At 32.8% G+C, this 17,203-nt stretch overlaps 1 protein-coding gene across 7 annotated transcripts in view; it reads left to right on the plus strand.

The window, feature by feature from the left end:
* LOC145268251 (FHF complex subunit HOOK-interacting protein 1B-like) overlaps window positions 1-17,203 on the plus strand; it is a 293,884-nt gene that overhangs the window by 223,222 nt on the left and 53,459 nt on the right. For all 7 annotated transcript variants that reach the window (XM_080123586.1, XM_080123590.1, XM_080123588.1 and 4 more), the window contains one exon: window positions 4,578-4,657. In XM_080123586.1, coding sequence (XP_079979712.1) covers window positions 4,578-4,657 — 80 coding nt within the window. The remainder of the gene's footprint in view (window positions 1-4,577; window positions 4,658-17,203) is intronic.

The following is a 17,203-nucleotide window of genomic DNA, read 5'->3' on the forward strand; positions in this document are numbered from 1 at the left end:
TACCCAGTCATCACTGCCAAAACAAGAACATGCTACTCCTGTGTCTCAAATAAAGGGTTCCATTTGAAATTCTGTGCAGATTTCAAAGTTCAACAGAAAAATGTCCAAATTCGACAAAAAGATTTCCGAGTTTGACAAGATACACCTGAAGAAGTTCAGAGGTTACATCAGCCAAAGGATTGTGTGATTAATATTCAAGATCAGAAGAGAAGTCCAAATAATATGAATTATCAATCCTTATCTAAAAAATTCAGAAACATTACAAATAAATTGCCTATTACTAACTTTAAGTAACCTGAAAAAAAAAAAAATAGCTGTTAGCGACACAGGAGAAAAAGTTCTTTATTTCTAAAGAGAAATAATTAAATTTTGTTTGTAACTAGATTTTATCAAAATAACAAAAAAAAGTAAGTTATCACAAATTAAAATTGAAGGGAATCTCACTATATTTACAATTTTCATACTATAATTTAAATCTATCATACTATAATTTAAATCTATCATACTATAATTTAAATCTATCATACTATAATTTAAATCTATCATACTATAATTTAAATCTATCATACTATAATTTAAATCTATCATACTATAATTTAAATCTATCATACTATAATTTAAATCTATCATACTATAATTTAAATCTATCATACTATAATTTAAATCTATCATACTATAATTTAAATCTATCATACTATAATTTAAATCTATCATACTATAATTTAAATCTATCATACTATAATTTAAATCTATCATACTATAATTTAAATCTATCATACTATAATTTAAATCTATCATACTATAATTTAAATCTATCATACTATAATTTAAATCTATCATACTATAATTTAAATCTATCATACTATAATTTAAATCTATCATACTATAATTTAAATCTATCATACTATAATTTAAATCTATCATACTATAATTATAATTTTCATACTATAATTATAATTTTCATACTATATTTACAATTTTCATACTATAATTTAAATCTATCATACTATAATTTAAATCAATCATACTATAATTTAAATCAATCATACTATAATTTAAATCAATCATACTATAATTTAAATCTATCATACTATAATTTAAATCTATCATACTATAATTTAAATCTATCATACTATAATTTAAATCTATCATACTATAATTTAAATCTATCATACTATAATTATAATCTATCATACTATAATTATAATTTTCATACTATAATTATAATTTTCATACTATAATTATAATTTTCATACTATAATTATAATTTTCATACTATATTTACAATTTTCATACTATAATTTAAATCTATCATACTATAATTTAAATCAATCATACTATAATTTAAATCAATCATACTATAATTTAAATCAATCATACTATAATTTAAATCTATCATACTATAATTTAAATCTATCATACTATAATTATAATTTCCATACTATAATTTAAATTGATGGCACCCCTTTCCACTGATGCTCTAAATCACACCACTTTTTAACCTTGATGTGTTCCCTCAGTTACGAAACACTTGACTCACTGTACTGTCCAGTTCCTCCTCCTTAATGCTGCTATTCCCCTCATCTGCAAATTAATGCCTTTACATTTTTAAACCACACATACACTTGTGATATCTTTTATTGATGATAAACTTTGTGAACGTATTTTTTTTTTCGACTTCATAGCCATCATTCAAAAAGTTCAGAAAAGATACAAGATTATAGAGGAATTGAAACATGAACACCGAGATGAGGCAAGGAATTAAGGCAAAAATATTCATATCAGATTTGGGATAGTTGGATATCATCCACATTAAAAAAAATAGTTTGTGGCTAATTTAGTTCTCAAGATAAAAGGATGGAGCAAGTAAATAGATACTTAAATCCACCTGAAATTCAAAACGATAAGGGAGATAACTCTGAACTTGCTTGATACAAATGGTAAGTTTCCGGTTGTTAAATAAACTTATTTCATTTTGATTTCCACTTTCTGTTTAGCGGATGTCTTGTGAATGTATACTGAAGAAAAAATGCCCTCCTGATTACTATTTATATAATTTTAGTTTAATTTTAAAATTCTACATAAAAAAACTAGTTTTTACTTTGAAATGCTTCTTTTTTAAAATAGTTTTTTTTATCAATAAACTATGTTATAATCAAAAATATATTTAAAAATGACAAAATTTAAAATAAAAAAAATATTTTTATTACAAGGTATTTTTAAAAAATTTTAAAGATTATTTTTATGTAAACTTTTTAAATATTCTTTTTATTATATAAAAACCACTCTGAAAAAAAAAAAATCAAATTTAAGCCTAAATACATATTTTGATTATAACAGACTTTATCAAAAATTAAACCATTCCGAAAAATAAACATTTCAAAGTAAAGACTAGTTTTTTTTTTAATGTAAAGTTTTGAAATTGAACTGGAATTATGTAAATATTAATCAGAAGGGTCTGTTCCTTGATATGCACCAGTCAAACTTACTGAATGGAAAGCAGAAGTCAAAATGAAATCAGTTTATTCAACATAACAAAACTTTATGCAAACCAATTTTATATCCTTTTTTCTTCCTCCACATTAGAAAACCATTTATATATACACTCATTTTTTTTTTTTTTTGTTAGCTATTTCATTATATATTTATTTATCATAAACAAATTTTTTTCATTAAAATCAAATATTGCAGCCATCAAATGAGAATATTTGAGATTCTAGTTCTGCAAAGATAAAGTGTGAAAAATTATTTTCTAGCACACATACATCGGCATAACTCCCCCCTTCCCCCGACACAGACGAGTTGGTTAAATACATGTGTATTTATTTAATCTTACGCACGACATAAACTAAACAAACAACGAAGACATGTTTCGAAACAGTTAAGCACAGATAATTTTAACACGAACAAATTTAATGAATCCTACACTATCAGCCAAGCTCCAACCTCTGTCCCATCATTGAAATGTTGCATCCCTGTGCCTGTTTTACAGGTACTTTAATGGAATATGTTCTGATGAACTCGTAGCACTTGTGCCCCCATCATGTACATACTCCAGACTGAACTGACAAGCAGCAAAGTCCCACCCCTTCACTGTTGAGGTTCCTAGATGCCGGAAAGTCTTCTACTCTATAGGCTTCTTCCCTCGGATTGCTAGACTTTGGAATTCCCTCCCTGCTTTCCTGACTGTGCCGACCTGCAGAAGTTTAAATGTAATGTGAACAGACATTTTGCTGCTCAACTCCCCACAGTACCCTGTTAGACACGATCCCAAATAGTAGTCCCTTACATTCCAAGTGACAATATATCTTGTTTGGGGTGAAAAAAAGAATTAAAAATTAATTAAAAAATGGGAAATGTCCAAAACCTAACAGGCTTGGTTTACTTGATGTAGATTAAGCAAAGAGAAAGACGGAAAAAAATCAGTAACGTTCTCAGATATTGCAAGAGTCAGGACAAAGTCATGCATTCTTTAAGATTTCCGGACTTGACCCTTTTTTTAAAGGCTATTGCTGAGTCCCAAAAAGGATTGTTGAAAGATCGAGAGATGAACGGCTACGATTGTGAACCTAGAACCGTGTGATTACAAGTTGGGGTTGATTATGCAAAAGTAGGTGCTGCTTGAGTCCAACATGGCTAAATAAAAAGGGACAGATTTTTTTGCTTGGGAGTTTTTCATGTGCCACATTGTCCATGTATGTTTTTGGCAAGTGTTGTTTATCTCTTGTGCTGTCAGTGAATTAATGATGCTTAGAACTACCATCTTGTGCTGTTGGTGATGAGAAGAAACAAAGACTATCATCACTGTTTGTTGGTGAAGAAGAATTACTTAACCAAACACATATAAAGGTCGCTCATTCATTCCCAGGTTTTTAGCACCGTAACCAAACACAAGGAGATAACTTTGTCATCCCTTCACAGAAAAGTGTTAATTTTAATTTTCATGTCTTTTATTTTCGAATTGAAGGTCTATTATTTTAAAGTCTAGGGTCATTTTACTATGCATATATAATCTCTAATAAAACAACATAATCACATTGACACATCGGTTCTTGCAATATCACCAAATTTAAGCAATGATGAGCCTGGGCAGTACCATATGGGTGACCATTTGGGATAACTAGACACTGTATGTGCTCGCCACTTATCTTGACATTGTCTCCAGTCATTCTGAACTTATATATACCTGCAACTGGAATTAAAATCGTGCCGACTTAGGACAAGTGTGGTTGGAAATTGTGTAACTCTTGTCACAAAAATTTCATGTCCGGGCACCCTTCAGTAGGTATTCAGTCTGTCAAGACTGAACAGAGCCGTAATATTCTCTTAAGATGTTTTTTTGTTTTTTTTCTTTAAATATAAACTAGGGTTTTTATCATCAGAGAATTAATTGGTCGGTTTTAAGTCCAGTCACTAGAGATGTAAGTGAAGGAAAAATATTTTCATTTTTTTTTTTTTTTTTTTTTTTTTTTTGTTGATAGCATTTTAGTGTATGTGCGTATTAGTTTCTGATTGACTCTGTTTTTATCATCAATTATAGAAATGCGTAAAACATGATTTTTGTTTTTTAATTTCAGCTTTCTTTAGTGTCTTTGTCATTGTTTACAACACTTGTTGAACTGAATTGTGAAGATGTAATGTTTCAACTTGTTTTTAAGTGAGTATCTTCTTACTTTCTTGTTAAACACCTTTTCTCCTTATCATCATCATCAACAAATTCGATTTAACATCTCTTTTACATGCTGTCATATATAGGACAACTTTTAGAAATTGGTTTCCACACTAACCTATCTCTGACCAGGACTATATTCATCCCTCTTTCTCTCAAGTCTATCAGTTTATCCCATGCTTTCCTTGGTCTTCCCCCTGCCAACTAACCCTGCTGCTTCAACTGTGCTATGTCTACTAATCCAAGAACTCTCTTCCATCCTTTCATCATCGTCATCATCATCGGAAAGCCTTGGACTGCTAGACTTCGGAATTCCCTCCGTTTCCTGCTTCTCTGGCTGTACTAACAAAACATGTTGCTGCTCAACTCCCCACAGTCCCCTGTCAGGCGCCCAAATAGTAGTTCCTTACTGCCTTATTTGGGGTGAAAAAGAAAAAGAAAAACTATTTAGTTGACTTATAAACTAACCATTCTCTGGGTTCATTTTTATGTATCAAATGCATCCTTGAAATTTATATATAAAAATTAGAAGATGCTGCCAAGTCTACTGCAAAGAATGTAGTCTCCTTCTACCATACTAGAAAACTTCTGATACCTAACAATATTTTATATCTATAAATATAAAAGCGAAAATGTATATATCTATGTATGTGTGTTCGCTTTTTCTGTGTGTCTACAAAAGGCTTCTTTCAGAGAAGTATTCAGTCGGTTCACAACCTTTTAAAACTTTTTATATCGCATATAAATCCTAATATCTCACAGTTAACAACGAAGCTTGCCTGTCTATTTAATTTGCTCGATTTTGGGAAGATAAATATTCAATATTTGTCGCTCGCCGCATGTGGGTTAGTCTTTTTCCTATAACATCCTGGGGGGAGGGGGGGGGAAAGCGTTCAGCAGTAAATGAAGGTACTATCCCGCAGTCAAACTTGACCTCATTAACTCATTAAAACGAGCATCTGCTAAATCCAAGTAATTAAATAAATTCAAACATGTTTCCGTAAGCATGTCATGGTGGGGCAATGGTTAACGTTGCACTTTTTTTTTTTCACAACGTTACCTCAACAGTTCGGGTTCGATCCTTATACTTACTTTTTTTTTTACCCCCCCCCCACACCTCCAAACACCCGGGCAACGCCGGGTACCCCTCGCTAGTATCTCTATAAAGCCACCATTCACACATGTAGGGAGTGTTGTTACTACGCCTGGGCTGATGCACCAACCACTAGCCTCTCTCCATTGAACAGGGTGCATAAAGAGTTTCTAACCTAATAGGTACCAAATGATTGCATTTTTTGTGGGCTGTTTGTTATGGGTAAGTTAATAGTTGCTAAGGCATCCATAAAAAAAGGGGTCAAAATTGAAAAAAAAATCAAAACTTGTAAATCATTAAGTTCTTCTATTGATACGCAAATATGTACATGTTAACTGATATGCAACATTTTTGTTACGTGACATGTGCGTACGTAAATGATTTATCTATATTTCATTATCACTTTTTAAAAATTGAACTTTGGACTTGCTTTAAATTGTTTTCTTCAGCCAATTAAATCTAATCTATTATATAAAGGACAAAAGTCTGTGTGTGTGTTTGTATGTCTACTAAAATCTTTTGACAGACATGTCGGAACATGATGAAACTGGTATCGTTTTAAACCTTGAATTTTCAGATGACAAACATAAAAAAATTGGCCAAAAACATTAATTCCTTCACCCTCAACTAGACAGTTTTCTACAAGTAGCGGGGGTCACTTTTTTCGCAGATATTTTTGCAAGTCATCTACTCTTTTAGATTGACTAGCCTTAATTTAAACCTCTGCCATTTCCGGTTTTGTGATGGGCGCAACAGCAAAGACGTCACATTTTTTTTTTTGTTGTTGTTCTTTTCCTTCTTCGCAGTATGGATTCAAGCCTGCCTGCCAACTACCACTTTTTTTTTTTTTTTTTGCTCAACCAACACCCTTACACACACCTCCAAACACCCGGGCAACGCCGGCACCCAGGCTAGTAATGTAATTTATAAAACTCACTATGTCTGTCTGTCTTTAATTTTTTTCCAAACTGCATCTCCTCCTAAACAAAAGTCATAGAATGGTGTTAGGCGGGTCAAATGATTGCATTTTTTGTGAACCATTTTTTATGGATCTTTAACCAGTAAAATTAGCTACTAAGGGGTCAAAAACAAAAAAAACAAAAAAACTGGAACTTGGCAGGCGTAAGTCAACTTAAAGTTATCTTGCATGCATACGTGTGTGGTTATGTGTGTGTGTGTGTATATATATATATATATATATATATGTGTGTGTGTGTGTTAAGATTAGTTTACTTTTAGCTATTTCTTATCCAACTGATGATAGTTCAAATGGTAATGACTCCAGCTGAAGCGCTAGAAGTTTTGGTTTCAGTTTCAATCCTAACTGGTGGCACTCAACTTATATTTTTTACTTTTACTTTTCAAATTAGTACTATATATTGAGTACAATATAGTGTTATAATCGGTAAAGAATTATAATATATAATAATAAATATGAAATCTGCATAAATTAAAATATCATATTTAAGCATATTTTACGACTGGGCAATAGCTGGTACCCACTGCTAATAAAAATATATTTTAAAAGTTTACATAAAAAAATAGTCTTTCATTTTGCTTTTTCTAAGTATCTTGTAATAAAAATATATTTTACTTTGAAATTTTTTTTTAATTTAGTTTACTTTTGTATACTTCCGCTCAACAGAAAACAAAAGTTTTTCTTAATTTATATATATATATATATATATATATATATATATTTTTTTTTACATTCAAAAACTATAATTGTATGAAAAACAAACGCATGTAAATTACTGATGTTACATTTTCGTATTTTGAATAGTCCTAAAATCTAGCAAAACAATTTTCATCTGAAAAACAAATAGGCAGTTTTTACAAATAAGTACACATCAGATACTGTATACAATTTTATAAATTTTTCATAAATTATATAAGCAGGGAGACCCGGCGTTGCCCTGGATTGAATGATAATCAACAAATGTTTCACACTCCCATATTTTTTTTGTCATCAAAATCACTCATTTTACAATCAAATCAATTAGTTGCCTGCTCTAATGGGGGACCCACCGCAGCACACTGGGAGGAAGCTTCACATTACTCACCGCATTAACTTAGTCCAGACTATATTGCAGTCTACATTGTACTGTAGAGAGCCTATTCTTGATTTTATATAATTGAATTAAAGTTTAAAATGCAAAAGTCAGATATCATGCTTCAATTTTGCTCTAAACAGAAACCTTCATTTCAAACACGCCCCTGTCATATGAAAGAACCTACTGTTGACTTTATATGTTGAGCATTTCTGCTAGTGTGTTAATAAAACTTCTCAAATACACTTGCGATGTTAAGCTTTGTAAAGCGTTAATTTTGGTTTAAATTGCCTGTTCCTTCTTTCATCAGATTATTTTGATTATTTTGATTATTAATACATTCCGATACAAAACTTATCTAAGAACACTGGCAGGCACATTAAAGTACCTTCATGTGAAATTTCATAAAAATCGACCCAGCTGTTTTCGAGTCCATCGATAATGAGCTTACACACAGATAGTTCCTTTTATATGAAAGTAAAGATTTACAGTTTTATAAATATTTTACAATGTAGCATTTTGTTTTTTTCTTTCACTGTAACCATTGCGGGTTTGTATTACTGCATACATAGATTCGAAAAAGTTGTCAAAAAACAAATATATAACAAATAAATGTTACCAAAGGCAAGATAAGTTACTTTTCTACCTAACTGGATAATTTTTTAGGGTTTTTATTTAATGTAACATGTTTATCAGCTCGAAAAATTGAAATGTTCACCGATGTATTTGAAAATTGCAAATGGCGGAGCACTCTCTGGTAAACACAGTAAGCTTGGGAAAACGAGTTAAAATTAAGAAATACACAAAATACTGTTAAAAGCCCACCGAATATATGTCAGCCTATGTCATGGTAACATATATTGAGTTTCTAACAATATTTTTGAGTTTTAACTCATTTTCCCAAGCTTACCGTGTTTACCAGAGAGTGCCCAGCCATTTGCAATTTTCGGATACATCGGTAAACATTGTATGTTTTTCGAGCCGAATAAACATGTTACATTAAATAAAAACACTAAAAACTTATCCAGTTAGGTAGAAAAGTTGCCTTTGATAACATTTATTTGTTATATATTTGTTTTCTGACAACTTTTTCGAATCTGTGTACAGTAATACAAACCCAGCATTGCTATTAAGGATGTTGGAAGTCAATTTCTAAAAGCTGTCCTTTAAAACAGTGGTTCTCATCTGATCAATAATGTGAAAGCTACGAGTTTTTACATGACTCATCTGCTTGGAATGCCTCCTTTTAATATGTACTTAAAAATGATATAATTTATGTCTATTAGCTTTTAGAAGCATCTTATGTTGTACCTAAGTCCACTTTTGTGCCATTTTTTCCTATGTATACATTTTGTGTCATTTTACCATGTCATTCTTACCGAACACCATAATGGCCCTGTCGGTGGGGCATTAGAATACGCCGACTGCCCCCCTGCAGAGGGTAAAAGTCCCTCAATGGGGGTCCTGGATATGACCTTAAACTATATCCAGTGGTGAGGCCCCAGCTTGTGGGCTTTGGGGAGTGTGGAGCCACCCTTTAATTACCATTGCTCCCAGGTCCACTCTGACCCGGAGTGGTAATACCTGTTAGGGTCCCAACTATGGGTTAAATAGAAACAGACGTGACAACAGCAAATATATTCTATTAAAAAAAATTTTCTTCAAAATCTTTGGATTCGGCATTAAATAACCCGAAAAGGGTTGATATGCCGTAAAACAAAAACAACCAACCAACCGAACACCATAACACACATAAAACAAAAACTAGTAAAATTGCATTCATATCTCGAGGGGTGTAATGGAAAGAAAAAAAATAAATAGCACAGGTGAATAAATATGAGAAAATAGTATAAAACAATCACAATTCAGTAACGGAAAATTAAAACTATTTGGGAGGCGCATGACAAAAATTTATTAAAAGCACCTTTTCTAAGTATTTTTAGGGATTAGGATCTGCTGATCGCACTAATAATGATAGACATCACCCTAAACTCTCGACCCGACGTTGAGACATTTTTTAAAATGGCAAAGTACTACATGTATAAGGTTGACTGGGATGCCATCAGAGATCACATCAAAGATGCTCCATGGTAAGACATATTTTCTCTTCCTGTTGAACAGTGCACAAATGAAACCACTGAATGGTTTAAAACAGCAATTGAAGCACATGTTCCACACGTAAGTTCTATAGCAAACCCCACTCTCCCCTAATGGTCTACTTCTACTTGCACAGCTGCCATTGCTCAAATGCAACAATGCATACCGCAGACTTATCCGACATAAATCCAGTACAAATAGACCAAAGTTTATAGAAGCTAGAAGTAATTGTAAGAAGGAAGAGAGAATATACCGAAACCTCCAGAAAACACATTGAAGCGCAGAAATTAGGAACTTATGACTTCTGGAAAATCTATAATAGTGAAGTTATCTGCTTGCCCATCCGTTTGCTTCCAACTCTATTTTGGGCACATCAAACCACTCTCTCTCAGATTTTCCTCTGGACAGAAACCATACCAGATGATCTGAAAATCATCCCTTCTCAAGTACATGATATCATAAAAAACCTAGACACCTCAAAAGCATGTGGACCTGGTCTCATCCTGGCTGTACTATTAAAAAATTGCTCTGCTGAGGTTGCTTTAGTTCTCTCCAATGTTTACAACAAATGCCTTAACGAATCTTGCTTTCCTCACTACTGGAAAACTACTATGGTACCAGTTTATAAGAATTCTGGCAAAAGAACTGACCAATTAAATTATCGCCCCATCAACCTCCCTGTTTTTGCCAAAATATTTGAGTCCATAATTAATCAAGCTCTAGTCCACCATCTCATAGTTGCTAAACTTTTGTCCGACCAGTATGGGTTTGGGCAAACTCATTCTACTGCAGATATCCTAACTGTAATCTCTGACTGTATATACCATGCACGGGATAAAGCAGGGGAGGTTAGGGCAGTAACTCTAGATATATCTATGGCTTTTGACAGGGTATGGCATGATGGTCTTATGAAAATCAGATCATATGGTATTCCTGGACGAATACTTAACATAATTAAATCCTTTTTAAATAAGAGAAGAATCCAAGTTGTCCTGAATGGTTGTACATCAAAACAATGATATAAATGCGGGTGTACCTTGGGTTGATCCTTAGACCTTTATTATTCCTGATATTCATAAATGACCTTCCTGATAAAATTCTCTAATATCTGTATTAGACATGAAGGGAAAACAAATAAACATATATTCAAGGCAATGGCGGAAACCCTAGAGGAAGACCTCCCATCTTTAGTGGAATGGAGGAGACAAAAATGGACGGTCACATTCAATGCTGCCAAGACTAAGCTTCTTTCCTTGGATAACTTCAAGAAACCTGCTCAACCATTAATAGCCATGGCAAATGATACATTACCTGAAAGTACTTCATTCAAACTCCTCAGCTTAACGTTCACTGGGAACACGAGTTGGAACAGATACATTGAGGGCATTACCAAGGCTGCTGCAAAGAAGGTGGGCTCTCTCTACCGTGCTAGAAAGTTACTTACGCCTGAAAGTATTTTGTACCTCTACAAGGCTATCATTTGCCCATGTATGGAGTATTGTTGCCACATTTGGCATCTGCTACTAGCCTCTCCCTCTTAGACAGTGTCCCAAAGAGTCACCAATTTAATAGGTCCCACACTATCAGCTAGGCTTCAACTGTTGTCCCATCAAAGAAATGTTGCATCCCTCTGCCTGTTTTACAAGTATTTTAATGGTAAGTGCTCCGATGAACTACAAGCCCTCGCCCTCCTTGACGTAAATACTCCTGACAAACCAGACAAGCAGCAAAATCCCACCCCTACACAGTAGAGATCACTAGATGTAAGAAAGCCTTCTACTCTAATAGTTTCTTCCCTAGGAATGACTTTGGAATTCCTTTCCGGGTTCCTGCTTCCTGTACTGTACTGACATGCAAACGTTCATATGTAATGTAATCTTTCCCCACTGCAAGAACTTAGGCATCAGGGTTGGAAAGTGGGATTGAGGAGGGGTATTCTGACCTGCAAAAAGTGTGTGGGCAGTCCCGTCGGTAATCCCTGGTAAAGGCACTTCAAGTGATTTGCAGAAAGCTAACCCCTTTTCAAAGAGAGAAGGCAAAGCCTGGGAAGGTGGACCCCCTAGAACTGCATGGAACTAAACTCCCACCACAAAAGGAATGGTCTAATCTCTATTGACTTTAGGGAGCTGAGCATAAAAATCCTTAGCCGTATTTTGACAAACTAATTTTGTTAAGTGATTTTTAGTTTTAGATTTTCATTATAGTTTTAAATATTCAGATTGACAAGGGTCTGCGGTGCCCGGAAAACTCACTCGGAAAACCTGTACCCAGAAAACTCGTACCCAGAATACTCGTCCCTTTTTGCTTGGTAGGAAAACTGGTCCCGTATTTATTCAATAAGGGACCAGCTTTCCTACTTAGTAAAAAGGGAGGAGTTTTCCAGGGACGAGTTTTCCTAAATTTGCTTATGCAATTTTTGTTAATTTTTCATTAATGATCTTCTTCTGGCCTTGATTCAGGTCAAATGAATTGCCAATCCCTGCGCTAATTTGTAAAATAATGGGTTAGTTTGACCTACATATAAAAAAAGTAATTTTATCCTTTGATTCAGATTATTAAACCGTTTTTATAATTAAAAAAAATTTTTTTTAATTTTAGTTTACCATAGAAAATGAATGGAAAAATCAGTTATTTAGCTTAGGTAGAAAAAGTAATCTACGATAAATGTTGGTTGGAACTTTGAGAAAATTATAAAATTATGAATGGAGGAAATTTGAAGACTAGGCTCCCTCTCTAATATTTTAAAATAAAGGCTGTTTTTTCATGAATTTTCATTATTTTCTATCAAAATCCCTCTTTGCAAATCTGCACTTTTAAAAAAAGTAGGCCACATTGACCTTTTTTTTCTTTTTTTTTTTTTAATTTTTAATATATAAATTATTTGATAAATATATATTTTTTTTAATATATAAATTATTTGATTTAATTCACATTTTAAATAATTCCTAACGAAAAATGGCTAATTCCTTTTAAAAATGTCATCTGTAAGAGCTGTCTGAATATGCTATTATTTTCAATTTGATCATTTTGCAAATGCAATTAAATAAATAAATATAAAAAAATAGGCCAATGTGACATATTTTAAGTTCAGATTTGGGAATCCGAATTTGGGTAAAATGCTATTAGTGGATAAATAAGGCAAAGGGCATAAAGGGTAAATATCAATGAAAATCTTATGTCTTTATCACAACCTTGAATACCATTCATAAAAGGAAAACTTTAAGAAATGTGTCAAATTAAAAAAAAAAATTGTCTATATTAAAAAGTACCCCCCCCCCCAAATTGTTTTTTTTTACTCATATACATTCTCTGAGATCTAAAGAGTTACTTTCAATTGAGGAACATCTTAAGTAGGGAGTTGACAGCAAGATATTTTGTTTACCTTACATTAAAGGAGTTTTGTCTTAGTAGCATTAAATGTTATCTACTACAGACTGGAGGGGTGCCGGGAAAACTCGTCTCGGGAAAACTCGTCCCCTTTCGCTAGGTAGGAAAACTGGTCCCTTATTGAATAAATATCGATTGAAAACACATTTTATGATCGTTCTTGAAGGAGATATTGTTTTTTAAAATAAACTATAGCCCCCCCCATAATATTTTTTTAAAAATATTTTTACTTGTTTAATGTTTTTTTATATTTTTAATAAAAGCGTTTATTATGTTCATAAACAGGACCGCATATTTTTTTTTATATTAATATAAAAAGAATTTACTTATATACTGTTGTTTATAAAAGGGTAAAATCGATTTTTCTACCTCGCCGACTATGTTGTTTATTTAATTTATTTGGAATCGTTTATTTGGTAAAGAAAAAAAACAAAAAAAACATGTCGAGTGTTATGGGAGAACGAGAAATAATGCCCGGTATATCACATCTTAGGGGGTCTTGATAATCGCTAAAAAATAGAAAATTAAAGAAATTACTGAGGGAGATTTGGGTTTAAAAAGAAAATAATAAATTTTAATATTTTTTAAAATATAATTTAGAGAGAGAAGGGGGGATAAAACCTATATCTCCCTTCGAAAAGCAACCAACAAAAAATGATAAACGATAGCGGAGTTTTCAATAAAATTGATTAATAAATTTATTTAGTGATTACTTTCTCTCTTAATGATTGATTTTAGAATTTTGAAGTAAAAATTAAAAAAATTAAAAATGAGTTAACGAGAGATTGTTAGCACATGGCATCTCTCGCGCAAAAAAAATATTTCGCTTTTAATTTATTAGTTAATTTTTGCAAAATTTGACAGGACGACAATAAATGTTGATAATTGATAAAATCATAATTTTAAATAACGCATGAGTGCATTTGGCATGACAGAAAACAAAAACATAACAACAAAAAAACTATCATAATTAAAAAACAAAACCAAAAGCGTAACGAAGAATCGAATCGCTCCCTGTTTTTTTAATTTTGGGGTTTTGTTTTTTTTTTATTGTTTTTATGACTCCAAAAAACATCGTTAAAATAAGAACAAAAAAAAAATTTGTAATTAACTTTGTATGAACATAATAAACGCTTTAATATAAGTGAAACCACTAAGAACTTAGCCAGTTAGGTAGAAAACGGACACTTAGAAAATCGATTTTATTTAAAAAAAACAAAACAAAAAAACATTAAACAAGTAAAAATATTTTTTAAAAATATTAGGGGGGGGGGCTATAGTCTATTTTAAAAAATAATATCTCCTTCAAGAATGATCATAAAATGTGTTTTCAATCGATATTTATTCAATAAGAGACCAGTTTTCCTACCTAGCGAAAGGAGACGAGTTTTCCCGGGACGAGTTTTCCAGGCACCCAGATTGGAGGTCATTTTCTGAGGCTTCAAACATTATCTTAGGTATATGTACATTTTTTCCTGCATGTCTGTTATAAAGCACAGTGTCATCAGCAAATATACTCAACTCTGATACAGTTTTATCAGGAAAGTTGTGTATGAATGTCAGAAACAATGAAGAGCCAAGGATTGAACCCTGGAACACACCCACATTAATATCATGATGTTTGGAAGTATAGCCATCAAGGACAACCTGAATTTTTCTTTTTTCTAAGAAGGATTTGATTAATTTTAGTATTCGTTCAATAATATCATACTAGCAGGACTTGTGGAAATTTTACAGGGGTCTCGTTCATATGTAATATATTGATGTTTGCATTTTGTAAATGTTTAGTGCAAATGGAGATGCTCTGATAGCTTTTTTGTTAAAACTGCAAAGGTATTTAGCTAAACTAGCATGAATGCCCAGCAAAGCCTAGCCGTAAAGTACGCTTAAGTATGATAATTTAATTCTTTCAGATTTCATATGTATTATTATAGAGATGTTCTGGCAGTTTTTATATATTATAAAGTTGTGATTTCAAAAATAAAAAAAATCCATATGACGGGTGCACTAGCTTGAATCGAAACCAAAATAATCCATATGACTTGGGTGCATTAGCTTGAATCAAAACAAAAATATATATATATATATATATATATATATAGTAAGTTATAAAATATATATGGCGATTAAGCTACACTGAATATTCCGCGTTTCATCCACTCTACGACTCTTCAGGCATGAGCAGGGTTGTGTCTGTATGTGTGAGCTTCTGCTGATACTAGAATTTTGCAAATCTGTTTCCGACAAAGAGGTTACATTGGTTTAAACATGAGAACATGATTAAACATGAGAATAACACTGAAGTTGAGAACAATGGTCAAACAATCCCAGTAATACAAGAATAAAAATGCTAATAAGAAAGTAAAGTTTAGGAGCAGGATTGAAGCATCAGAGTGTGTTCCAAGAGTTTTAAAGACTATAATTTTTTTTTTTTTTTTTTAATATTTTAGCCTCAAACAAGGCACGTTGCCACTTTGATGTAGGGAGCTACTATCAGGGACATAAGCTACAGGGGTACTGTGTAGGGAGTTGGGCAGCAAGATGTCAGTTCACGTTAAACTTGAACTTCTGTATGTCAGTACAGTTGTGGAAGCAGGGACCCGGAAGGGAATTCTAAAGTCTAGTGGTTCTGGGGAAGAAACTACTGGAGTAGAAGGCTCTCTTACATCTAGGGATCTCTACTGTGTAGGGATGGAATTTAGCTGCTTGTCTGGTTTGTCGGGGTATTTACATCAAGGGGGTACAAGTGCTTGCAGTTCGTCAGAGCATTCACCATTAAAGTACTTGTAGAACAGGCAGAGGGATGCAACATTTCGTCGATGGGACAGAGGTTGAAGCTTAGATGACAATTCAGGACCTATCAGATTGGCGACTCTCTTTTGAACCTTGTCTAGGAGCGAGAGACTAGTAGCAGATGCACCAGCCCAAATATGACAACAATACTCCATACATGGGCAAATGGTGGCCTTATGGAGATACAGGATACTTTCGGGCGTTAGTAGCTTTCTAGCACGGTAGAAAGAACCCACCTTCTTCATAGTGGTCCTGGCAATACTCTCAATGTAATTGTTCCAACTCATGTTTCCTGTGAATGTTAGGCCGAGGAGTTTAAAAGATGTACTTTCAGATAAAGAGTAATTGGCCATTGCTATTGATGGTAGAGAAGGTTTCTTGTATTTATTGAAGGAAATAAGTTTAGTCTTGGCAGCATTGAATATGACCATTCATTTTTGTCCCCATTTCACTACAGATCGGAGGTCATCCTCTAGTGTTTCTGCCATTTCAATTTTTGCTTATATTTCACCTTATCCAATGCTGAGTATATCATATAATCCCCACCCCCCTCAATAGAATATTATAAAATATAAAAAAAACAAAAAACAAAATGGTAACCTGATATTATGGGTTAAAAACTAAATTATCTTTGGCCAGGTCTTTATTTATCCCTCTTTCTTTCAAATCTATTTTTATTATTTCCTCCCATGTTTTGATTGGATTTCTCATGAAAACTGACGATGCTATTTCGACTGTTCTACATCTACTAACCCAAGCACTCTCATTCATTTTTTTTTTTTTTTTCATTATCATCATATTCAGTTCAACGTCTTTTTTACATGATAGCATGTGTTGGACAGCTTTTAGAAATTGAATTCAAAACTACTTATCTCTGGTAAAGTCTTTATTTATTCCTTTTTTTTCTCTCAAATACTTAATCACTTTTTCTCATATTTTCCTTGAGCTTCCTCTGCCAAATGACCTTGCTACTTCAACTGTTCTACATCTACTGACCCAAGAATTCTCATCCATTATTTGAATGTGACCATACCAACACACTTTCCTGTTCTGTACACATCTCCCTATGCTGTCTGGATCTGGTCTTCCTGTAGGGTCATCAGATCTAAGGTT

This window comes from Euprymna scolopes, chromosome 43 (genome assembly GCF_053919585.1).
Source record: "Euprymna scolopes isolate OS-2025 chromosome 43, ASM5391958v1, whole genome shotgun sequence".
Taxonomy (NCBI): domain Eukaryota; kingdom Metazoa; phylum Mollusca; class Cephalopoda; order Sepiida; family Sepiolidae; genus Euprymna; species Euprymna scolopes.